General features: G+C 38.0%; 1 protein-coding gene across 1 annotated transcript in view; it reads right to left on the bottom strand.

Annotated features, from left to right (window-relative positions):
* otog (otogelin) overlaps window positions 1–27,738 on the bottom strand; it is a 223,796-nt gene that overhangs the window by 71,403 nt on the left and 124,655 nt on the right. The window contains exons 32-33 of the mRNA XM_043706414.2: window positions 26,531–26,698; window positions 19,898–20,176 (exon numbers count right to left, since the gene is read on the bottom strand). Coding sequence (XP_043562349.2) covers window positions 19,898–20,176; window positions 26,531–26,698 — 447 coding nt within the window. The remainder of the gene's footprint in view (window positions 1–19,897; window positions 20,177–26,530; window positions 26,699–27,738) is intronic.

Here is a 27,738-nt window from a genome sequence, read left to right as displayed (position 1 = left end):
CTGTCTGTCCACTGGTTGAAGTTCCTCGTACCTGGTACCAATCCAGCAAATCTCTGCTCTATCATCTCCAACGTGATGACATCCTTGCTATAGTTAGGTATAAAAACTGAACACAATAATTGAACTGAGGCATTAACATCAAACACTTCAAATTAACAACTGGTCAGGGGAATGGACTGTAACTACATTTTCTTTTTCAGATTCTTGTGTCATGTTGCTCTAAAATTAGCTCTGGATCTGAAATATTCAGTTTTTATTTAATGAACTGTGTTTCAATGTATTTTTGTTTTAAATCAGTGAACCAGGATTAATGTTCAGCATGAGATTCCACAGCTGGGGTGTGGAGATATTTATCTGAAATCATGCAACAGTGAAAATGAGCAACACCTGTCAAAAAACAGCTCTTATTCCATACATATAATCAAGTCTATTTTATACATCTCTTTCATGAATTCAGAATAGGTTTTAAGCTATACAAGCCATAGAATACAAGTTCACAACCATACTCTGACAAAAAGAGAAATCATGAATGCCAGAATTCTGAAATAAAAAACAACAAGTGAGAAATATGAAGGTTAATTATGATCTGAATGAGAAAGAAGAATTATAATTTTGGAACTGCCACTTCATTAGAACTCTTGGTTGCATTGTGTAGCTATGTTGTCCTTAACTAGATCATAGTGTATGTTTATATATGACAAATTGTTGCTCACCAGCCAAGTATATTGTGAATAGGCAAAGAACAATTGATCACGACTTTGCACCACATTTATTTTGGTTAGATATCCATATTATTTTTCAAAAAGTAATATGGTGCAATCAAGGGAACTAGTGATATTATCCAGGGATTCAGGTTCAACTCCTGCCATGGCAGATGGTGGAATTTGAATTCAATAAAAAAAGTCTGGAATTTAGAGTCTAATGATGACCATGAATCCATTGTTGAAAAATCTCACCTGGTTTACTCATACCCTTTGGGGAAGGAAACCACCATTCTTGTCCAGTCGAACCTACATTTTATAGAATCGCTATAGTGTGGAAGCAGGCCATTTGAGGCCACACCAACCTTCCAAAGACCATCTCCCCCCAACACTCACTACCGCCTACCCTATCCCTGTAACCCCATATCTTCCATGGCTAATCGGCCTAGCCTGCACATCACTGGACATTATGGTCAAATTAACATGGCCAATCCAAATAACGTGCACATTTCTGGATTGTGGGAGGAAATCAGAGCACCTGGAGGAAACCCACACAGACATAGAGAGAAGGTACAAACTCTAGACAGACAGTCACCCATGGGTGGAATTGAACCCGGGTATCTGGCACTGTGAGGCAACTGTGCAAACCACGGAGCCACCGTGCCTGACATGTAACTCCAGGCCCACAGCAATTGCCTCTGATCAATTAGAGATGGGCAATAAATGCTGGCCTAGCCAGGAACACCCTCATCCTGTGAATGAATAAAAAAAAGTGCAAAATTACTAATTAAAATAATATTGATGTTAGCTTTAACATTGGGAGGAATTGTCAACTTGTCCTGAAGACAGAATCAACCAGCTCTGAACTTCTTTTGTCACACATAGAAAGCTAGAGGATAAGCCATCCCAATCTGCAACACATTCGAAGAGTGGAGATTGCTCAACTGCAGAAGTGTTTTGTTTTTATAATACTGTGAAATTAGCTCACATCATTAGTTTGGAAGTTTTGCTGTTGTGTTATCAATAATTTGTCTCTCTGGCTATAAATCTATTAAAGTCCGTTGCTGAGATTTCTACCAGAGTGAACAAACACTTAAGGATAGCTGGAAGCTGGAAAATCGCTGACAACAAATATGCTAATATAGATTAGGTAATGTCATACATTCTGAAGCAAAATAATCAATACACTTGTTCTATCAGAAAAAACACATAAATATTAAGAATATAGTTAAAAATTTACAAGAAACAAATGTCAGTGTGTTCTAGCTTCATAGATTTCAAGCTTACAAACATTCCCCACGTCATTTAGATTGCTGTGAGACAGGATTTCTTGTGGAAGATGAAGGGAAGAAGAATGGGAGAGATAGGCATATCTGTCACCAACTTCTCAGCATGTTACATTGAAGCTATATTCTTCCATATGTCATTACTGTCATTGGACAGACCCTAACTCAAGTATCACATGAAATTCTTCAATTATGAGTGAACACTAGCACAGGTGATTTGCTGGTGTCTTTCAGAATGCCTTCTCCTAAGTGAGCTATAACTAGAGTAAGGAGTCCCATCTACTCTTCACAACAGATGTGGCCTCCTGTGCCCATCTTAGACTTAAGGCTTAGAAATCCCATTTTCTCATGCTGAAATGTGTTGACCTGATGGCTAAAGAAAATCTTTAAAACTCAAGTGTGACCACTATTACTCATTCATTGATTGCTCTGTCCAGACGGATGTCAGACCCCAACAGCAGATACTGGGCTGTCTGGAACTGGACTCATTGCCTTCCAATTCCTACTTGTTTGGAAGTGCTACCATATGGTAAAGGTTTGCTCCATTCTTTCATACATGCTAGTTCAATGTATTCAATCTATAGATTCAAATTTTTATTTGAACAAACCTTATAAAATTTATAGATATTGATAAAGATTTATAAATATTTCATAGCATTCATCATTTAAGTCTTTATTCTCACTGCCAGTTCCATAGAATCCCTACAATGTGAAAACAGGCCATTCAGCCCAACAAGTCGACACCAACCCTCCAAAGAGCATCCCACTCTGACCCATCTCCCTACCGTACCCCTGTAACCCTGCATTTCCCATGGCTAACCCACCTAACCTACACATTTCTGAACACTGTGGGTAATTTTAGCATGGCCAATCCACCTAACCTGCACATCTTTGGAATGTGGGAGGAGACTGGAGCATACAGACATGGAGAGAACATGCAAAAATCACACAGACAGTCGCTCAGGGGTGGAATCGATCCCAGGTCCCTGGCACTGTGAGGCAACAGTGCTAACCACTGAGTCACCATGCCATCCATTATCAGCCTAATGATTGTATTTTGGCAGTTTTAATTTCTTTTAAAAAAATTCAAGCTTGTAAAATCAAATTTCTCAGTTAGTTTGTTCTAATTCAAATAGAAAATAAAATGTCTATATCAAGAGGCAGTACTGAAATGAACTTGTTAAACTAACAATGCCACAAACGTGTAAAGTTATGCATCTATCAGTGGGGCTGACAAGTCAGGTTTTCAGGTCCATCATTTAGAACGATTTAATGCTTTTTAATAGAGATTTAATTATTGGAGGGCTGTCTGTAACAACTGTTGACAGGGAGGGAGATCTCATTGCAATCAGGCAGTCAACATGGTTTTCTGAAAGGGAAATCACATTTGACTAACTTCAAGTTCTTTGTAAAAGTAACAAACAATATGGATTTTGGGAACCTGAGGAAGCAGTGTACTTTGATTTCCAGAGAGCATTTTCCTGGTGTCGCATAATTAGGTAACATTAACTTGGATAGAGAATTGATTACCTAACAGGAAATAGAATAGCCATAAATGGGCCTTTTTCTGATCGGTAGTATAAAAAGCAAAGGGATCAGTAAGAGGATCTGTGCTGAGATCTCAAATATTTACAATCTATATCAATGTAAACTGAAGTATACTGCAGAAAATTTTAAGAGATATTGAGTTATTTGCTGAGAGTGGACTCCCGGCATCTCAGAGAAAATATGGACAGACAGCATGCTTCTGCTTGGTTGGCTCAGCTTGCTTAACTTTTAGCAATGGGCCTTTAATTGTCATAATGTCAAGCTTCCATCCATCTCTATAGCAATACTAGATAATTGGAGACCAGCTAGTCTGCAATACCAGCAGAGCTACCAGGAGCAGTGACCATTACTGGTATTGCAGCTGAGGCAAGGAAGAAGCAATCAGCAATGAACCCAGACCTCCAAGGATTTCAGGTAAGGAAGAAAGACCCAGTTTTGGTCAGGGCAGTGGGGTGGGTGGACATGAGACTGCAAACTGAGGATTTTCCAACTGGCACCTGAGACCTGAAATAGAGGTCCCACACTTCATTGATGATGAGCTGGTAGGCATAAACCTATTGGGCTGTATTAGATACAGGCCCTCCCCACTGTCTATTATGTCTGAGTGGTGGTAGAATGAATACCTTAAGTGGTCATTAACTGCCCAGTTGATGAACAGCTCACCTGATGCCTCCTCTGCTACTTGTAAATTTGTGGTGGGAGCATTTGTGGCCAAGCTAGTGGATTAGATTAGATTAGATTACATTACATTACAGTGTAGAAACAGGCCCTTCGGCCCAACAAGTCCACACTGACCCGCCGAAGCGAAACCCACCCATACCCCTACATTTACCCCTTACCTAACACTACGGGCAATTTAGCATGGCCAATTCACCTGACCCTGCACATCTTTTGGACTGTGGGAGGAAACCGGAGCACCCGGAGGAAACCCACGCAGACACGGGGAGAACGTGCAAACTCCACACAGTCAGTCGCCCACAAATGGAACAATGCCCTATTTGATGGTTTTGTCTGCCTTTCTTCCTACCTCCAAAAGGCACATTATATCTAGTCCAATTCTTCTAAAAGATCAATCTGCAATTTCTTCCAATAATGGATAATATATAAAAGGTAATGCAATTAAAAACAGACTGGATAACTTAATTAACAATAAGTTAAAAAAAATTCATGTTAATAACATGTCCTATGATCCATGAAATGAAGAAACATTAACACATAATTAGAACACAAATAGTGCCATCTGCTGTCTGCAGCACTATATTGAGTTAATACAATAAGACACAAACACGTTACTAACCTGTTGGCAGCAGATATTATCATGAGCCTCTGAACGTTAACAGTATAACAAGAAGAAAATGACACTAAATAAACTGACCATTTGATAAGCTTGAATCTTTACCAAACTTCTGTGTTATTCTTCCATTTAAATTTCCTGATCTCGTGTTTCTGGTTGGTTGTTTGAGTACTTGCCACATTTTGCTTAATTTTGTACTTTAAGCCAATACTACTATTGATATAGTGGGATACTGGTCTGGAGTGCATCAGGCTGTGGGTGTCTGCAGAAACTCCATCCCTGAGGCTACTTGCTCCATCTCTCTAAGTAAGGCTCTTCAACTCCTTTTGTACCGGAACACGTCTGCAACATTGGGACATAGTAGGTTTTCAAATACAGCTTTTAGAGTAGGGACTTCTCACATGCTCATTCTAGACTGGTGTCTTCTCTTTTACTAATGTCAGGATTATGTAATGATTATCATGTATCACATCATACAACATCTGCACAATTAGTCAACATTGTTTCAGTAGTTTACTTTTACTTACAAGCAATGGTTCTGTAACCATCAATATATTTATCATTAAAATTGTTTTAACTTTCTCCCCACTCCCTCCAGGAAAAACCTCACAGGATGAGATGATCTGAAGCTCTGACTGAATGAGTCCTGACATGGATCAGTTGAGTTTAACACAAGGGTAAAGATGTTGTACTGTGTCCATAATTGTAACACTCTGTACTCTATCTAATGTTACATAATTATGGCTGTCTCATATTCAGTGATTAGCGTACTCAGTCTCACTTCGTGATTCAAGAAAGAACAATGCCTTTCTGTTCCTCTGGAATGTCCTTCAGGTTTTGACAGTATTACATCTCAGTTGATGTGTGTCTGTAATGACTGTGGCTTCTGATTTGTGTCTTTTCACTAGACATTCTGCCTTGGCTTTCATGTCTACAGTTGAACCATCTCTGCTGTTTCTTTGCTGCAGCTTTTCGATTATCATTTTACCTTATCATACTCTTGAGAGATTACATTTGACTTGAGGTTGTGTTCTGAAATCAATTAATTCACTTTCGTCAATTGTGAATATTAAGTCAATTGTGTTGCTCTATAACCGAGTCTGGGTTCTTATGCATCATAAAATCAACAGGCTTAATACACTTTCCATCTTCCAGTTCAACAGAGGATACAGTGGAGAATTTGTCACGTGGTTGATCCCTACCTCCAAAGTGAACTTCCTGAAATTATCATTAATGAATTGATAGAGATCTATTGTCTGATGTTATTTCTTCTGGAAAACTGCAGATCACAAAGATCAGTTTCAGTGCTGAGTCTCCTGTGGGTGAGTCTTGCTATTTCAATCCATCATCAATAATAATGGAATGGGACTAAACAAATCGTCCCTCTAAAATGAAACAAATCCTTTGCTAGTCTTTCCCAAGGTCTTTCCAGACATTTTGACGAAATTGTTAAATAGAGAGGCACTTGGCTGTGTGTGTATCACATGTTTATTGCAACAAAACATAATCCTGTGTGCTTTTCAAAATGCCTGGCCAACAGAGATTATCATATCTAAATAGCTAGACGTCCTTTGTGGAGCTTCTGTTGGATTTTTTTGCACATCAATTTTGATATAAACATTCTACAGTTATCCACCAATATTATCAAATGTTCTTTCTGCCCATGTTACCTTTTTGGTACATGATTACTGGACTATATTTAGTCCCAATTTAGCAGTCAGAACAATCTAACCTTTGTGCATATTTTTTGAGCGATATAACTTTGTCTGAGTTTACCCTCAGTTGCCACTAAAGTGTTGGTTCTAGCCACAGAATAAGATTTGTCACTTTCTACGAGATTAAGATATTCTTTCAGATTGATTCATTGGTCTCAAAAGTGTATCTGCCATTACATGTGTCATGCCTGGAACAAAGACTATACCATAATTGCCTAAGCCTGAATCTTTGAACAAAAGGAACATTTTTGAGATTACTTACAATCCCAATAATGTTGCCAAAGGTCTGTGATTCATCCCAGCCTGAAATTTCAGGCCCATGAGGTGCTGAAAACCTTTCACATTCCCATAAAACTGCTCACGCGACCTCCTCTATGGTTGCTTCCTATGTTCAGTCTCCATCAAAACTCTCAACATAAATTAGACCAGTCTTTGTGTTCAATCAGTTTGCACTTAAATAAAGACTGTTCAAACTGCTTTGGATAATGCATCTATGGGTACTGTAGTGAATAAGCCTGAATTATAATGTACTAAAACATCAATTGAAAGGAACTTCTCTTTATTTTTTTCAAAAGCAGCAATTTGTTCCTGACTCTAATACCATTGATTGGCTTTTTTTCAAAAGCTCTGTTATGTGTTGAATAAGACTGGACAAACTGGGGACAAACTTTCCCATTTGATTTACCAGGCCTTAGAAGTTCTGTACATTATTCACTAACTTTGGTGCTGAAAATTCCCTAATGGCTCTTACCATCCTCACATTTGCCATGTTGCCTTGTTCTTGGATAATGTGCCCTCAGAATGTAATCATTGTAATCATTAGCATTTTTCATATAATGTAATACTTGCATTCTGTGTTACCTTTAACACATTCTTAATTCTATGGCTGTGTTTTTTTTTCACTTTACCGTGCATTCAGATATCATCAGAAAGATACAGCGATAACCATGGGAGCTTTCAATCTAGATATAAATTGGAAAAAATCAGATAGACAAAGATAGCATAGATGAGGAGTTTATGGTAGATCTTAGGATACTTTCCTTGCACAGCACATTCCGGACCCAACCAGAGAGCAGGCTGTGTTAGACCCAGTGTTGCTCAGTGAGATTGGAATAATTATCGTCCACTTTCTGCTAGGTAGCAGCAATCAAAATATGTTAGAATTTTACATTCTATTTGAGGGAAAACAAAGAGGGTCAAAGATTAGCATTTTAAACTTAAATAAGGCCAATGATGTGGGCATAGAAGTACAGGTTAATGGATAGGTCAATAGAGATGCAATGGCAGACATTCAAGGAGATATTTCAGAATATACAAAAGAGATACATTACAATAAGGAAAAAACATTCTTAGGGGAGAACATGCTGTCTGTGATCAACTTAAAAAAGTTGTAGTTGATAAAAAACATAAAGGAAAATCATCTTATTATGCAAAGTTGTTTGACAAGTTAGAACATTTTTTCAGAATTTTTAACAAGAATAACCAAAACTTTAAGAGGGAAAATTGGAATACACAGGAAAACTAGTTAGAAATAAAGCTAAACAGATATTAAGCATTGCTATAGCTATTTTAAAAAATGAGTTAATAAAGTGAATGTTGGTCCAATAGAAATTTAGTCTGGAAAATTAATTATGGAAAATAAGGAGATCGCAAATAAGTTTTGCATGTTATGATCAGCAACCTTGACTCTTTGTGTAAGGGTATCAGCCAGAACCAACTATTTGTGTCCAATATGAAAAACCTGCTTTTTGCTAATTTTGACAAACCATCATCGATGGATGAAAAAGCATGAATTTCTCTTCTTACTCCTTTGTTTAAGTGGATAAGGTCCAAATACAATTTTGTTCTCCATTCCTCATGCGAACACGTTGCAAGCCCTGAGCACCACTGCATTAGTTCTGTCACTGGTTGAGATGTTCCTGCTTTCAGTGATGCTATCTAACTGAGATATTATTATGCCCATTTTGGGGAGGTGATGACCCAGTGGTATTATCACTCACTACTCATCTCAAGATCCAGTTTCTGGGGACCCAGGTTCATTCCTGATAAAGGGCTTTTGCTCGTAATGTCGCTGTTCCTGCACCTTGGATGCCACCTGACCTGCTGTGTTTTTCCAGCACCACACTCCTGACCCAGGGTCAAACCCTAGTATTGCAGGTGTTTTAAAAAAAACTTTGAATTTTCAAATTTCATAGGTTTAAGGTGAGAGGGGAAAAGTTTAAAGCTGTATAAGGAAAGTTTTATTTTACGTAAAGTGTGGTAGATGCCGGGGAAGTTGGTTGAAACAGATTATGATAGCATGCTGTCTTTCTGGATTGAAAGATTGGCTTGTGTGCTGAGGTTAAATTCTGTTTCAAACATCTGCACATTCATAATCTGATCCAGAATCTATTTTGACTTTCTTTGACCTCGTCAAGAAATATTGCCTTCAACTTTCTTTATGAGTCTTTACCTTCTTTATATTAGTGACTTGAAGGAATGAAGTGAAGATACTGTAGCCAAATTTGCAGATGACAAAAATAGGTGGCAATGTAGGTTATAAGAGAGATACAGTTTACAGGGAGATATTGATAAGTTCAGTATGTGGGCAAAACAGTTGGGAAACAGAATGTAATGTGGGAAAATGAGAAGTTATTTTGGAAGGGAGAACAAAAGAACACAATATACTTAAGTGGAGAGAAATTGCAGAAAGCTGTAACATAAAGGGACTTGGAGGTACTTGTGCATGAAACACTAAGGTAACAAACAGCAGTTAATCAGGAAGGCATATGGAATATTGGCCCTTATTTCAAGGGTGATAGAGTATAAAAGGAAGGAAGTCTTACTGCAATTGTACAAAGTTCTGGTGAGCCCATATCTGGAGTACTAAGAGCAATTTTGGTCCTCTTATTTAAGGCAAGATTTCATTTCATTGGAGGCAGTTCTGAGAGGATTCACTAGGATGACAGGAGCAATTACTGTAGATACTGTCCTGAAAACAATAATTCCTGGAAATCACAATGGGTCAGGCAGCTCTGATGAAGAGTCAACTAGACTTGAAATGTTTGCTTGCCGTCACTCCAACGGATGCTGCCTGACCTGCGGTGATTTCTAGCGTTTTTTGTTTTCACTAGAATGATTTCTGGTATGGGGTGATTATTTTATGAGCAAAGGCTAAACAGGTTGGAACTGTTTAGATAAATGAGAGATGATCTCATTAAACATATAGAATATTTAAGGGGCTGGACAGGTAATATCATTGGAGAGTTGAAGGCCAGAGGGCATAAGCTTAGAATAAAGGGCTGCCAATTGAAGACTGAAATGAGAAGGAATTTCTTCTCTGGAGGTTGGGAGCCTTTGGAACTCCCTGCCACAGAGAGTTGTATGGGCAGAGACTTTGTGCGTAGTAAAGGCTAAGATAGATTCTTGATCATGAGGGGAATCAACTGTTGCATGAAAATGCAGGAAAGTGATCGTGAGAAATGTTGGATCAGCTATGATCCCATTGAATGGCAGAAAAGACTCAAAGGGCCCAACGGCTACTCGTGTTCCTATTCTTTCTGGTCTCATGGTCTGAATTTTTTCTTTGTTGCCTGATTTTAATTTGTTTCGGAAATTGTCCTTTTGCAAAAACATTTTTAGTTTATGAACTAAAGTCAATGATGTTAACCTATGATAGCTACGAAAGTTTTCCAATCAGCAACACTAATACACTCAGTTCTCCCACTAGAGTTTTTGATGTGCTTGCAATTCTGATTGAGTCACATCTTGTACAATTTGGTATAGTCACTAATGTTGTTTTCCAACCTTTTGGCATTTTGGTGGATTTCAGGATATTGATGATGTGATCTAAAGGCCTACCCATCTGACCATGTCAGAAGAACCCTCAATGTTTCCTTGCAATACTGACTATTTATTGGACCTGATTTCTGCCTGAGTATTGAATTGGTTGTCTTTTCCAACATTAAATCCTCCCTGAATTGAACAAATTCTGATAACTTCCCATTTATCACATTCACAACTATATGGTCTCCAACAAATTCATTCTTCAAAGCTCCATATCTATAACATCCTGCTAGATGATATACCCCCTAAAAAGATTTCCATTACTTATCTCAAATGTTGAGATTGCTGATTCAATTTACCCCTTCTATCACTAACTTTCTTATCGGGCTAATATCCATGACAAATTGTTTAATCAAGGTGACATACACTGTAAAACATTAATCCATCATTTGCCTTAGTAGAATATTATAAGTTATTGGACTACAGCAGCTAAAATGTGCTAACTTGATGGCACTATTCAGTTATGTACAAACTTGATGCTCCTCTACAATTGATGGAAATTGCTACTTCTGGCCTTGCTCTGGGTCTTTGGATTACCAAATATTGACCTAATGCTAAGGTCTCCATGGGAGTTACCATCACACTGGACTACTGTGCCTGACTGACGTGGTGAGTACCTGGGCCTTTCCTTTCTGCCATCAAAGTGTTCAATGCAGTGTTTTCCTCTCCAAAGTATTGCTGGTTTATGGTTAGGCTTCAAATTCCTTTGAGGTTTGTTTACATGCCCTTCAGAGTCTTCTTGTTTTTCTTTCTCGGTTATTGTTTTGCAATATTCCTATGTCCCATCTGATCTTCAGACTACTCCTTTTTCAGTGACGTCTTTTGGATTCTATTTCAGCTTCTAATCCTGGCTCTGCAGCAGAGTGTCTCAAGTTGTGGATATTTGCATAAGTGCTGTCTTTGAGGCTGCTTCAGTAAGGCTCTTCAATTGTGCACTTCTCCATTTACATCTGTACATAGTTGCTTCTTCAAATACAACTCACTACTTTGGTATGTAAGACTTACCTCTTCACATGTTCATTCTAGACTGGTATCTCCTCTTTTACTGGTGGACTCATGTGATCATTTACAGCATTATGATTTACACGAATCTCAATTATACAATACATTTTACCAAAAATCACCAGCTCAAGCCATCGACCCAAATTTTAAGTACAATTAATATTCATGCAGTTTGAGTATTCAGAATAATTTGTGCTATTTTAAAATATGTCACTTGAAACAATCCTTCCCATAAATCTGGCTGCATCTCCAAACAAATTAATCACCAATGCAAGTTTTCACTAATTTTGATCACTTGCAGTTCTTCAAAGGCATTCTAAAAGATTTTGGGGAGGTAGTGGTGCGAACATTCAAGAGCAACATGAAGACATCTTTTAGCTCCTAGATTATTGTGTCATCAGTTTTGAGGAGTACCTGACAGTAAGTCAGGTATTTTGATGCTAAGAGATTAAAGGACGCCATATTGTTTTACTGGGAAGATGCAGTAAGGTGATTTCACTTGGAGACAATAGTAGCAGCTTTTATACTAAGAGCAGAGAGACCATGAAACTCCAGATTCCCAGAAAAGTGTTGCAAATGTTGGATTGTAAAAAGCTTTGATTAAAAATGTCCATTTAGTTACAAGATGAAAGAGCTAGTCACTTAAGGATAGCTAAATCAGCATCTCTACTTGAATACAAGTCTAATGTTATTCACATTTCCATGGAAATGGACTTTGAAAGAGGAAGGGTTTCTAAGAGATCTCTCAAAACTCTCAAACAATATTAGTTTACTAAGATCTGATGATATGGGGGTGCTGTGTTGGACTAGGGTGAACAAGGTCAGAAGTCATATGACACCATGTTACAGTCCAATAGATTTATTTGAAACCACAAGCTTTCGGAGCACTGCTCCTTCATCAGGTAGCACACTGAAAGCTTGCGATTTTTAAATAAATCTGTTGGACTATTACCTGGTGTCATATGACTTCTTACTAGGCTCTGAGACAGAGAGAGAGAGAGAGATGGAGAGAGACAGACAGACAGAGAGGGAGCGAATATAGCTTGAGGTCAAAACTCATTATGTTGGGATGCAGGGGCAAGCATGTGATCAGACCAAAGATCAAACTTATGACATGTTGGAAGGACCTGGAAGCTTCACCCATCTTTCACTAGAGTTAGGACTACCAGTAATACTATCAATGTAGAACACACTTCAAGATATATAAATTATCAGGCTGAGAAATGAAAAAAAATAATTAAGTCTATGGGAGATAAAAATAATTTTAGACTGTTTCTGGCACAATTAAATTTATACTTAAAGAACAGAGTAACATTGCCTGTGAAGTTTTATTCCAATTGGGATAAAAAAGAGGGGCTATTCCTTAGTGTTATTTTTAAATTTATTCTTTCATGCAATGTGGACATCATCGGTTAGGTCAGTATTAATTGCCCAGAAAAGGTGGCCATGTGTTTTGTTCTTGACCCACTGCAGGCCTTGTGGTGTGGGTATATTCGCAGTGTTGTTAGGAAGGGAATTAAGGATTTTGACTCAGTGACACTTAAAGGAACAGCAATACTGTTCCAAGTCAGAATGGTATGTGAACTGGATGGGAAGTTGCAGTGTGGAGTTTCCATGTATCTGCGGAAGTGGTTTGGTCTTTGAAGTGGTTTGGTCAATGGATTTACAAGTTATACACTTCTTCCACAGTGCCTTGGTACAGGATAGAGTAAATAATTAAAGTGATGGATGGATTGCCAATGAAGTGGGCTGCTTTGAATTGGATGGTGTTGACATTCTTGCACGTTGTTGGAGCAATACATGTTATAGTATAAGTACTAGTTGCCTATAAAGATGGTGTTAAGTTAATAACACTTTTACACTTCTGATAATACTCAACATTTTAAAAATGTGCTTTTCTTTTCCACTTAAGGTACTTATACAAATCCCTTTTAAAAAACCCAAGATTCAATCTGACTCCCCCAAACCTTCAAGTAACTCATTCTGAATCGTAACCATTTGGAAAATATATTTTCATGTTGCCTTTGGTCTTTTGATAGCCTCCTTGAATCTCTATCTTCCAATTCTGAACCTACTGTTAATGAAACAGTTTCTATTTATTTTGCTTGGACACTCATGATTTTGGATCTCTATCAAGTCTGTCTTCTTTAAGGAGAACCCAGCTTTTACAACCTATCCTCACAACTGAAGTCCTTCATCACTGGAACCGTTCTCACAATTACTTTTCTGTAGTCTCACTAATGCCTCCACATCCTTTGTAAAGTGCCCTGAAGAGCACTAGCAACATTCCAACTGAGGTCAAACTACTGTTTCATTAAGTTTCACAACAACCTCCTTGCATTTGTACTTTCTGCCTCAGATTTATGTACGTCTTTTTAACCTCTTTCTCATCCTGCCATCTTCAATGGATTGTGCACATAAACACCAGGCCCATTCCTGCACCATCTTTAAAATAGCATATACCCTTTAGTTTATATTGCTTCTTCTCAAAGTTACACCAAAATGTATTGCTCCACACTTCTCTGCACTGATTTTCATTTACCATATGCATACCCATTCTACCAGCTTGTCTAAACCTGTTGAAGTGTATTATAACTTTGGAAAGTTAACAATACTTCCAAGTTTTGTCCTATTTACAATTTTTAAAATTGCATCCTATATATCCAAGACATATAAATTACCAAAAGTAAAAACCTGAACATTGAACTATTAGCAACCTTAGTGTATACTACTATTAGAAACAACTGTTCAACATTGGTTTTATTTCCAGTCACTGGAAACCAACTTTGTATCAATGTTGCCACTGCCCATTTTATTCCATCCACTTCAACTTTGCTGTCACTTACCATGTGACACTTTATTAACCATACCCGTCTACTTGGCATTATTGAAGATTTGTATTATTGTTGCTGTAGTATTCCTCTATTCTGTAACTTTTTTTGCAGATTTACTCATCAATCTGTCACTAATTACTGGCTTGAAGTACACACCCAGGAGTATAACTCTAACGAAATAGAGTCTGTCAGCACAGTAGTATTCACAGCAATTAATATTGCCACTAATCATCTTTCCTAAAGTCCTTGTGTGCAGGAGTATTTAATGGCAACTTGTGCCTTTTCTTTGAGTCTTTATTGCCAGGGGATGATATTCCTCTGTGTTTGTTTGCACCAGCAGTTAGCCAACTTTATCTACCACCTTTTGTGTAATTACCTATAGGTGCTGTAAATATGTTGGACTACTTAAATGAAAGTGGGAAAACTGTTAGTGAGATGTTCTTTTTTGATCATTCTTTGGTATTCACTATTTTGTTGTCACAAAGCAATAGGTAACCTAAGTGCCACAGCTCTTCGTTGATGATAATAGTGGAATTATTCCTCGATCTCAAAGAACAAGAACAAAGAACAAAGAAAATTTACAGCCCAGGAACAGGCCCTTTGGTCCTCCAAACCTAAGCTGATCCAAATGTACTATCTAAACTTGTCAGTCAATTCCTAAGCATTTGTATCCCTCTACTCCCCTCCTACTCATGCATCTGTCCAGACACATCTTCAATTAATCTACCATGCCTACCTCTACCACCTCTGCTGGCAATGCATTCCAAATGACCCCTACCCTCAGCAGGGCACACTTTGTTTGTTCTATGTTTTCACTGATCAGCAGTGAAGACAGTGATTTGTCTGAAGTAGCACTGTGACCTCAAACATGGACACAGATCAAAAACAAAGTTTGAATTTTATCAAAGCAAATGATTGACCTCAATTATTGCATGAGCTACACAGTTCCTGAGCTTTGAAACATTCATCCATCACAGTTGCTGTATCAATGCAGGTACCAAGAAAACACTAACATTCGTTATGCTGAGTGTTAATGTGATACAGGTGACCGAGTGCATTGTTTGATGTTTACTAGAAATCTGTCTAATTATGGCATGACTGGAGAGACATGTTGTATGCCCAGCATCATTTGGTAGACAATGCCAGAACCGGCAAAATCAAGAAAGAAGTTTTAAGTAAATAAATAAACACATTTCTTTAAGGTTTCTCACAGAATATTAACGTATCTTTCTCCTGCAGATGCCAATGGCTTATTAGATGTTTCAAACATTGATTACTTTTACTTTGAGCTCCTATATTCTTAATTAAATTTTTAAATTGTTTTAAATTGTTTTACTTATATGACTACTTGTTTATTCTACAAATGAGAGTTGATTATGTGTGAACCAAAAATTGCAACTCATTTTTTTCAATATTAGGGCCATGATGCGTATATTCACAGCCATGATTCCCATGGATTATGGGAATGACCTCAATGTTTCCAAGAAATTTAGATTTGTTTGGAATGTAGTGGAATATGATTCTGACATTGTAGAACAACTGAATGATTTGAGTCAAATCAAATAGTTTGAAGCTCTATTCGCCTCAGCGAACAGATCATTTTCTGAAGTGGCAAATGTGCAAGTCAGCTACACAGGCTAATGCTTGGCATAGGATAACCACATCTCATACTGCCACTCCACTCTTTACATTTTGCTTTCCTCGCCAATCTCATTAAAAGATCTTATTATATAATTAGCATTCAAAATGTTAACATATTTTTCTCTCTTTCAGATATTGATTGACCAGTTATCTATTTCAGCGTTCATGAATTTTCTTTTTGTCTACAAATATTTAGTAAAGCTTTTGCCAGTACTTATTCTGGCCATGAGATGTAGCACCTTGCAATGATGGTAAATTCCATCTCAGCCAGTGAATAAGGTTAAAAGAAAATTGACATGGCCAGCTGTGGAAAGGTCTTGCTTTTTACCCACCCTCCCACCACCAACACCATTCGTTCAAACATGAAGGGGCAACGATGGAGCTGAGGAAAATTGCAGCAAGCAGTCATTATGGGGGGGATGGAGAAAATGAATGAATGAAAAGCATGCGATTGAAAATGAAAAATAAACAGCTATTTCATAATCAAAAACTGTTGTCCAATAGGGAATAAAGACGAATGCTTTTTCATCTTGAAATCCTTTCTATTATTCAGTTCTTTTCACTTATCCTTGCATTGCACTAAGAATCTTCATTCCCCAGTTGGATATGATCTTTGATCTAATATGTTAGGCATTTACAATAGTCAGCATGAAACTTAATCTCTCTTTGCCTTTGCACTCTGTAGCCGGTATAACTTTTCCATTAACTTAAACAAATGGTGCTGTATTTTTAGAATGCGTAATTACCCTGCATCAGCATGCTGGGTCCATGCTGTGCCTAAGAAAGTGCACTCGGGAATGAAGCAAGTGCAACAGAGCTTTGCTAATAAAAATGTTGAAACATGAATCCTTGGATTTGGTGATTAATGAAATGCCACTTGATCATTTGATCTGATCCGTTTGCTGAGGTAAATTGTTTAAGTTTTCCATTGGTATGGTTGGATATTTAGCATAAACTGCTTTGAGAGCTAGATCCCTATACTGGCACTTCTTCAAAGATTATCATTGAAGGTTGTAGCATGTTCTTTTAAATCTCATTTAAAAGGAAGGAGGAGGCACCGTTTCAAGGAAAGCTGATTTCTAGTATGAATGCCTTTTTAAAAATGCCAATGGTGGCAAGATCCCTGTCAGACCACCTCTCTTAGAATTTGTGATTAAAAACATTTGTTAGCAGACAACAGTCACATAATATTAACAAAATCTGTCGTTCTTAAAAAGTTGGAGCATGCCAACCACAGCTGTATCAGCCAGCCATCATTATGCAATGAAAAACACAGTGAAGTTCATAATGTGATCATTAACACTTTAATTGAATGTTTTATTAACTGAAGGAACTGCAACTGGAGAAAATGCTCCTTGTGAAGGAGCAATTTGGCAATTTAGCTTGATGACACAGTTTCTTTTGGTCATATATCTGTAATACTGTGTTTCTTATCTAAGTTTCAAACATATTTAAAAAGTGCTTTTTCGCAACAATCATAATCTGATTGTGGATTTGTGTCACATGCTAACTTTCGACGATTAACGTTACGTTAATATTCAATTACAATCCTATGTTGTTAGAGGCATATTTTGTGTCAGCCCTTTTCGTCCATTGAAATGAACATCAAATTTATCATTTCACTATTCAAACAGGTTTTTAAAGTTTATCATTTCTCCCTTAATCAATAACATCATAAGAATACGTCATTCATCTTGTTGTTTTGGTAGTGTTGACAAGCTTGTTTACTTAAAACAGTTGCCACATCCAAACATTGATTGTGTAAAGTATCTGCGAGTCATCCAAAAAATTCCCCTATCCCCCTTCCCGTTCATCATAGATTGGCTCTTCACCACTTCCCAAGCTCCAATTGTTAACTATCTGAACTTGAAAGCTAGATGATTTTCTCACTCTCTCAGAATCAGCAAACTGCATTGTGATTGCCATTGGTCCTTATAGATCTTTGCTGGTTTGTCAATGAAAGGCAAATTAACCAACAAAATAAAAACAGGGGTGGTCACTCTGCCAACATGCGCTTTACCTGTTATCCTTCTACCAAAACCACAATGGTGGCTATATAATTTTGTTAAAATAGAATGAATCATTATGCATTAATCTGGTGGTACACAAAGAGCACAACTCTTTTACACTTACTTTATTACCTGGCTGTCTACTTTGGATTCCAGCATATGCAGTTTCTCTAACCACATTACATGAAGCGTTTTCCTTAAAATTGTGGTCTTTTACTGTTCACTCTATCATTTATTTAATAGTAATGGCTAAGTTATACCATTTTCCTAAACAATAACAGAAATTGCTGGAAAAACTCAGCAGGTCTGGCAGCATCTGTGGAGAGAAATCAGAGTTAACATTTCAGGTCGAGTAACTCTTATGAAGAATTTCTGTTTTTGTGTTTCTGATTTACAACATTCGCAGTTCTTTCGGTTTTTACATCATTTTCCTGTTTGAGCAGTAATGTGGCAATTTATTTTGTTCCATTCTTGAAAACACTAGATTCATGTTCCTTATAACTTTACCAAATTGGATTCACTCACTACTATTTTTGATATTTTCACATTTAGTGCTTCACTGTCTTTCCAAATCTCCAATGAGACTGGGTATCTTCATAGCTTCTCTGAGGTAACTTTAACAATGAGCTGTATGTTAAATGGCCAGGGTCTGCCAGTGTAAAGTTTTGGGTCTAGCCTGTGACCTTCTTGGCCAGTTCACCTTGCAGCCATTTAAACACTCTCAGGCCATTAACTGGTTTAAGACAGCCCTCCTCATTCCTTTGGAAAGCAGAGGGTGAAGAATAACTGAGGTGGAAGGCAAGATGGAGCTTTGATTGGTACAAGATGCTTGAAAATGGGAGAGGCAGCCCAGCCACTAGCCTACCAGACTTTCCCCCTAACAGGCCGGACAATTGGCATATGCTACCCTCAGTATGGATCAGTAGGAAGAGTCCCTTACGTCACCAATAAATGGTAGGGCAGAACAGTGAAAAACAACAAGATATAGAGAATAATGTATTTTTTTTTTTAAAGTGAGGTGTTTAAGACATAGAGTCTTGCAGAAAAGAATGTTAATGTTGAATACAATATAGCTCTTATGCCATTATATAATGGGCGAATTAAGGAGGAGAAAATGATTGGATGGATATGTATAAGCTAACGGATATGAAAGGCTAAGATGAAACTGTGCACATTGTGATAAGTGGCATTGCATCAGGCAGTTGATGCAGACAGCAATTGGTTTCTGACCCAGTCCGCTTATGGAGATACATGTGACTTACCTACTTTATTTTAGTAGTAGTTAATGCAATTTGTATAAAGTTACAACTATGTAATAAAAACTTGTCTTGTTATCCAAGCTGTAAGCCCTTTCTGCTGAGTCATTGCTCAGCACTAACTGCTTGAAAGCCACGAGACTGTCTCAGAAGAAGATTTCAAGCAATATTCCACCTAAGCTATCTAGGTGAAGCCATCAAGGTCATAACAAAGGATTGCTTTATCAAGAAACATTAAACTATATCAATAAGATAAATTTTGAATATTGTTTTAAAATATCAGGCTGGGAGAGCCAGAAAACATATGCACGATAAACAAAAAAATAAAGAACTGTGGATGCTGAAAATCAGCAACAAAATCAGAAATTGCTAGAAAAACTCATCAGGCCTGGCAGCATCTGTGGAGAGAAAACAGAGTTAACTTTTCAGGTCCAGTGAGCCTTCTTTTGAACTAACATATGCTGTTCAGAATGCAGTTAAGTGTTGGGTAGGAAGAGTTTGTAGCCTAGAATGTTATGCTGGAATGGACTATTCTTATCTCTTGTCCTTTGACTTTTTTTATCATTTTAAATCCAGCCAATATTTGAAAGCTGACTGACGAGAAACAGAACTATTACTCCAGATTAAACTATCAATTAAAATGTCCATCTGTCCATCAGAAACTTCACATCAAAATGCACTTTAATGAATTACAACAAATAGTAGGATCCTTCTTTAAAATGACACATTTGAAAAAATGTTTTTATTCATTACTGTCGTCATATTTCAACCAAAGACATTTCTTACCGGCAAGCTGGAAGAGAGTAGCATATCTGTAACCCTCTGAATGATTGTATTTCATCAGGTGCAGCAAGGAGCCCATTTGATGTACAAAAAATCCTTGTCTTGCATAAGACTCAAAGGCATTGTATCCTAAAACCCATGCATCTTTGTGGAATATAAATGTTGCTTCTTTTTGAAAAGTTTTGTTGTCTTCCCATTTACTGAGCAGCAGGGCTCCATCAAATCCAGTATGAAGGAAGTAATTTGGTTTGTCAGCCACTTCCAAGGAAACTAATGATACATCTGTTGTAAACAAAAGAAAAACTTGCATTTATATAGCATTTGACATTAACAACACAATAAAAAGATTTATATTTGTAAAACATTTTTCATGAACATCAGAAGTTTCAAAGGGCTTTACATCCAATTAGATACTTTTAAAGTGTAGCCATGACTGTAGTGCAGAAAGCATGGCCTCCAACTTGTACGTAAGTAGCAATTTGGCAATGACCAAATAATCTGTTATTCTGTTGCCAAGGGTTAAATATTGCCAGCCACCAAAAATAGCGTGCATGCTCTTCCACTTAATCATTTACTTTTGAACAGACACACAGGACCTGAGCTTATTACCTCAGTCTGAAGATATCATCTGCAACAGTGCAGCACAGCCTCAGTAATGCACTGGAGTTTAAGGTATTTTGCATTCCTAGAAACATTGAAACAGGAATAGATCATTCAGCCCCTCAAGGAGGAGAAAGTGAGGACTGCAGATGCTAGGGATTAGAGTCAAGATTAGAGCAGTGCTGGAAAAGCACAGCAGATCAGGCAGCATCCGAGGTGGGGAAAAATCAATATTTCTGGCAAAAGCCCTTCATCAGGAATGAGCTCCCCTCAAGCCTATTGCATGATTCAATGAGATCATAGCTAATGGGTGGCCTAACCCTACACACCCGCCTTTGACCATACCCCTTAATACCTTTGCTTAATGAAAAGCTTTTCTCTGTGCCTCGGTACATGTGACAATAAATTCAATTCAATTCAAAATGTATTTACTCCAGATTTAAAATTAGCAACTGATCCCATATTCACTGCCATTTGTGGAAGAGAGTTTTGAACACCTGTAAACCTCTAAGTGTAGAAGTTCTCCCTAACATCTCTCCTGAATGGTCTGGTCCCAATTCTTAGACAAGTTACACGGTGAGATAATTACTGAGGTTTTACTGAGTTGGGTTGTTGCAATCTACAGAAAGAGAGAAGTCAGAGGCTAGAAGCAAGTGCAGTTCAGAAGAAAAAATCAACATCAGCACAACAGTTGTAGTTGGAAGAGTCCCCAGGTCATCAGAGTGGAACTAAGTCTTATGTTGTTTTAGCCATTCAATTAAACAGATTGAAAAGTAACCTAAGCTCTTTTAGAGCTCAGTGAGGAAATTTCACTGTGGTAGCGTGTCTGTGTGCCTTTAGGAGAGACAGTAATGGAGAGAACTACATCAAGTAAATGTGCTAAAAAAAGTATGCAACTTCATCAGTTGAGTATGAAATCAAAGACTGAAGAAAGGAGCGTTACTTCACTGGGGTTGATTTCTGTAAAGGGCATTGCTGAGAAAAGAATGAATCTTTCTTTTTGCTGTTTATGGTAAGATCTATCTGAAATGTCTTACATATGTAAGTTTTCTTTTCTGTAATGAACTTATGTTCTTTAAAAGCATGTTAGCAGCCTAGTGTGACTATTTTCTGTGACAGACCACCAAGGTAATACTGTTTATAGCCAATGTTCACTTTGGAATCTGACTTGTCTGGTATTGTCATTATCTGGGATCATATTCATAGGCTATGTCTAACATATCTGGACTAGTGATTAAAACTGTTTTCATGGCATGAGTGTCAGTGTCGAACCAAATGTAACTATACATCTGTTCAAGAACATTATAGCTAACACCGGACTGGGTTAGCTCAGAGGGTCTCCATTCTGTTCAATTGTATGCATCTCTTTCCAGCATGTCATAGTGCTCATCTTTCGGGTAAGTGCCTTAGAATTGAAAAATTACATTGCCTTCGTCATAGTGACATATTTGTGGAAGGGCCTCTTTCCTTTACTCCGCACTCAGGCCGGTGTCTAGGGTTCGCCGGTTACTGTGGTGGTCTCTCTCTAGCAGGCTCTGAAACTTCAAAGACCTGGAATGCCGCAATAGGGCAACTCCGCTGGAGAGAGCGCACTGAACCAAACTAATGGTTTATAGCCTGACCAGCAAGTCGGAACTTATCTCCACACAGTAATCGCGACTGCCACCAATGCCTGGGTGATTCCCTCTCTTGTTGGTGGGACAACAGTCACCTGGTACCTTCCCACTCAGGCAGTAGGCCCAAGAGAGAAAAAGAGAGATCAAACTGCTTATCCTGGCTAGCAATTCCCCTTGAGTGGATGGTTCAAATCGCCCAGATCACCCTTCAGTCCTTGAAATGGAATTATAGTCTGGGATCTGCTGGGAACTAGGCAGAATTGGTGTACCCAGAAGGAACACAGACTGGCTCAAATATGAATTCAAAATTACTAGTGAACTTATTTACAGAAAAAAATTCAACTTGCCCAATCCATACAACACTTTGATTAAACTTTCTTCTATACTATGATTAAAAAAAAGAAAATTAGAGTGGACACAACTTTAACCTTACACAATTTATAGGGTACTAATACTTGAAGAATTACACAACCACCCTCCTCCCTATGCCAAACCAACTACTTCAGAGTACGAGTGTCTCAGGCCTGAAAAGGGTTCTGAAAAGTTGTTTGTCCAGTGGAGCTTCCTCCCTGCCTCGGGTGTTGTTGCAGACTTCTGAAGTCCGAAGTCGCAGACAGGGTTGATGTCTTCAGCCACAAAGGGTTAGTGTCCAGAGACGCAGCGAGCTCAGAGGGAGAAGAGTGAAAAAGAAAACAAAAATGCCCCCCCCACTTAACCCTTGCAATTCCAAAGGGCCAGTTGGCTCCGCCCCTCAGGTAACTCCATTTCACAAAGCATCTCCGGTGATTGCTCAGTCCGGTGTAAGCTCATCATTCGTGGAAACAAAAGTGACGATACCATCCCAAATGTACTTAACTGAAGTTTTGATGACCGTTTTCAGATTAGAGTAAATCATTATCCCATTAACTAGATAGGCTCCATTGTTCACAGTTTCAAGGTTCAGTACCATTTTGATGTCTGTCCCTTGATATGATGTCTGGCGGGTGCCGTTTGTTGATTGAATAGTCTCATACCTCTGAGGATCTCTGTCCCCAGAAGAAGGTGTGTCCTTATTCTGGCAGGCCTGCTGGGAAATCCTGCCTGCACAGTTGCCAAGTTGACCAGTTTTTTACAAAAGGCCATTTTCTCTCAGTCTGTCCTTTTAAAACTGGGGATTTCACTGAAGCTGCTACATATTGAACTATCTTCATTTCAGCAGCCAAAGAGAGGGCCAGGTCCCCTCCTCTCCTGTAACATATCTGCAGACTTGTGTTACAGTTTAGTTTTACCTTTAGTTTACAGCACTTACTTGAGAAATAATTAATCTATAAGTCAACCCTTAACATTTGCAAAACAAAACTCTAACTTCAGCAGTGAGCAGGTAGTAAGTACCAAGTCACCTTGTTGCCAATTGATAGAACCATAATAAATCATTAAAAATGGCCGTTCATTCCTTATGCTCATGAATGTATGATGTCAAGCTTACCACTTGACTGCTGTGATCTATGTGGCCACCAACTCTGCCTTTCTGTAGAGCAACTTAACACCAAGAAGGAACAATAGACATACAACACAGTTGATATGTAAAGTCATTGAGTTTGTACAGCAGAGAAATGATTATTCAGCAGCTAGAGAATACAAGATTATCAGCGAAGAACTTCAGAAATTAGAGGAAGATCTCCACATAGATTTGGCAAATTCCCAAGACTAAATGTTCAAAATGAGGAAAGCTTAGTTTGTGGCCAGAACTGGAAAACAAAGTTGTAAGATATGTCAGTAAAAATTGCCAAAATTGACTCTCAGGGTTCCTCAAGAATCAATTTGAATCCTCACTCTGAAATGTGTGTCAGGTTTATGAAGAGAAGCAAAGAAAACAATTATAACAGAAGACCAATATTTCACAGCACCACCCTGCAGAAGTCAGTAGCAAGCTAATCACATTTCAGCAGTTTACAATCAAACTGTGATAAAAATACCAGATATAGACTGGTTGGTATTGGAAACATGAATGAGACTCCCATGCATTTTGATCTGCCAGTCAATCAAATGGTGATCAAATTTGGAGAGAAAGCAATGTTAGCAAAGAAACCTGACGGTGCAAAGAGTTGATTTACATTGTACTGTTCTGCATGTCTGACAGAGCAAAGTTCAAGTTAGTAGTATTAAATTGAGAGTCTGGTATGACTGCTCTTCAGAATTTCTTCTTCTGAGAAGAACAGTAATACTGGACTTAAAACATTAACTCTGATTCTCTTTCCACAGATGCAGCCAGACCTGCTAAGTTTCTCCAGCATTCTCTGTGTTTGTTTCAGATGTCCAGCATCCACAGCATTTTGCTTTTATTATTTTAGCTAATGGCAATATTCAAGAGAAAAAAAGCCTCTAAACTCAGCAATTCCCAAAAGGAGTAGTTGTCTGCATTCACTGCAAAGGATGGATGAATTAGGTGGACTGAAAATATGGCTGAACAAAGCACAACACACTACATTACTCGGTTCTGAGGTGAAGGAAGATGGTAATATCCTTGGATTTTAATGCATGTTCATTGTATACTGTATTATTCTGTACTCTGAAAAAAAATGAATAAATAACTGTTTAAATTTGTAGATATGGCTTGTGATTCTGATAAATTTGATGAATTTAGTGTACAGAAGTTAACACCATTCTCCATGAAGATTTTCATTTATTTATAAATAAAAATGCAGTAATAATATTTCCTTGTTTCCTTTCAATTACATTTTAGTTGCAGAATTGGTGGAACAATCTCTGATCTGGCAACGGCAAGGCAAACAAAAAACAGATTTCACCAGATTTCAACCTCTCTGAAATATTATTTGAATACAAGTTGACCAATTACTTTTGATTAAAAATTTAATCTTAGAAACTTGGACATATTTTAGCTTGTATTCTCTTAGCATTCTCCCCCTTCAACTTTGACACATTTGGCAGATGTGTTGAAATTGCTGCCAAATATTTCTCAACTCCAAGGAGTTTTGTTCCTTTGTACTTTTTGTCTGGACCTCAATTTTCTGCTCCTACAATTTGTGAGAGTTTACACATTTTCAAATCTGGAGCGATGTCTGACCTCAGCTGGATGAGTGCAAACACTTCATCTTGAGTTTATTTTGAACCCATTTATAATCATCTGGGAATTAGCTGTAACTGTATTGGAAAATACACACTAGTCTATAGGTGAACCATTCAAGTGCAAAAAAACATTTCTGCACTGTTTCTACCTTTGTTGGTCTCTTCAAAATGACAGTCAATGGATGATATCATTATACACGACCTTAAACTAGTTAAGGAGTGAAAGAATGTCAGGGTTTTCAGCCATATTTTCAGTCCACCTAAATCATCCATCCATCCAGGTTTATGTTTGACTGATAATCTTGCACATTAGATATCTTTTGTCATTGTTTGATTACAAACTGCTAAAATACAATCAGCCTGTTACCACTTTCTGCCAGAAGATGCTGAGAAATATTGGTCTTCTGTTGCAATTGTTCATGCTTGGCTAATAATCTTGCACATTAGATATCTGGCTGAGCCACTGGCCACTGGCCAGTGGTCCTCGTGAAACAATAACTGACCACAAATTATCACCTTCATTTCAAGAGGAACCAAGAAAGGGAAAACAAGTAAAACATAGGGTGGCACAGTGGTTAGCACTGCTACCTCAGCGCCAGAGACCCAGGTTCGATTCCTGCCTCAGGCAAGTGTCTGTGTGGAGTTTGCATATTCTCCCTGTGTCTGCGTGGGTTTCCTCCCACCATCCAAAGATGTGCAGGTTAGGTGAATTGGCCATGCTAAATTGGCAGTAGTGTTAGGTGAAGAGAGGAATGGGTTTGGGTGGGTTGCTCTTTAGAGGGTTGGTGAGGACTTGTTTGGCCGAAGGGCCTGTTTCTACACTGTAAGTAAGTAATCTATCAAACATAGCCAGAAAGAGACCAGGTAATGCTATATATCCAAAGTAACTCTAAAACATTCTTAGACCTGTACATATACATGCAGGCAAATTAGTTAAAATTTTATGTCTATACATAAAGTTGTACATCTCAAAGTATTCTGGTGTCACTGATGTACTATCCCGAGACTGTGAATCAACACTTAGTCTTTGCAGTAAAGTGTGAAGACATTGCCTGAAATTGAATAATGACAGAGATTGTTGTGACATATTACTCCTCTACTAGCTTTCTACTTTCAACAACTATAGCAGGCAAGTTTCAGTAACAGATGATGACAGCAAATGCCGAATAAGTCGGCTGTTACATGTGTTTAATACTGCATGTTTGTCATGAGGTACAGAATATGATCAAATCAGAATATGATCAAATGGTTCTGGGGGCAAAGTGTTGCTTGTTATAATATTGATTTCTGGCAAAGATACAGATTTTACTGCTGAAAATCCAATAAGGTTGTTAGAAGACTTAGACTTGCTTACCATGTGCCTTAGGTGAATATAGTCCTGGAGTCAGCATAAAAAGAGTCACTATTCCTGGAATGGAAGTTTCTCTTGTAGCTAGAAAAATAGCACCACTTGACAAATTGGCTGCCACCACTGTGTTGCCATCCAAGTAACTGACCAACGAGTAAGGGCCCTTTCCCAGTGCTGCAAGCAGAAAGGAGATTCAGTTTCATTTAGAAAATTCATGTGTTGCTAAACACTACTGTATATTTTCTTCAAAACTGATTTTGCATCAGTTTAATACTGTAAGTGAGAAATGACAATGCATTAGTTCACATAGTCTGATTATTATTCCTCTTGCCATCATTAAAATTAATTTAGCATACTTTTAAGATAGAATTCAATTGAATCAGGAATAAGACTAGATTCCCTATAGTATGGAAACAGGCCCTTCGGCCCAACAAGTCCACACCGGCCCTCCAGAGAATACTCCACCCAGACCTATTCCCCATATATACCCCTGACTAATGCACCTAACACTACAGGCAATTTAACATGGCCAGTTCACCTAACCTCCACATCTTTTGATTGTGGGAGGAAACCCACACAGAGAGAATGTGCAAACTCCACACAGTCACCCGAGACTGGAATCAAACTCAGGTCCCTGGTGCTGTGAGGCAGCAGTGCTAACCACTGAGCCATCATACCATCCTAGATGTTAAGTTGATTTCTTTTCCTCAATAATGCCACGAACCAAAGTTTGAAAAGACTGTCCTGTTGAATTATTTTCTTGAAACATAACAGCATAGCATCTAGTCATAAAAATTAGAAATAAATTACTAAGATGATTGAAATCTTACCTGCATCTACACTACAAATTATGAGCTGCTTCTAAGTGCTTAATGTTCTTGTGATGTTGCAATTTGTGCATTTACATCACTTATACATAATGCAATGTTCAGTCACCAGTTAATTTGACAATAAGTTAATCTGTGTAATGAGATCGTATCGTAATATTGCTTTCCAAGTATCTCATATAGAATACACTTAGCCCCCTCTAGGGGCTCAGTCTTGCTGATAATCTAGTTGCTTCTATGTATCCAAACCTCAGGGCTGTGATGCACAGGCACATTTTGCAGCCTAATATAACTTTTCTTTCATTCATCTGTCTTACACGCTAGAAACAGCTCATGTGTAATTTGTGATAAAACTATTTTTTTCTTTTGTGGAGGGTGGTAAGGGTC

This window comes from Chiloscyllium plagiosum, unplaced genomic scaffold, assembly GCF_037043375.1.
Source record: "Chiloscyllium plagiosum isolate Xiang-an unplaced genomic scaffold, Cpla_swu_hap1 HiC_scaffold_18, whole genome shotgun sequence".
Lineage (NCBI taxonomy): Eukaryota > Metazoa > Chordata > Chondrichthyes > Orectolobiformes > Hemiscylliidae > Chiloscyllium > Chiloscyllium plagiosum.
The sequence above is the reverse complement of the archived record's forward strand: the minus strand, read 5'-3'. Positions and strand labels throughout refer to the sequence as shown.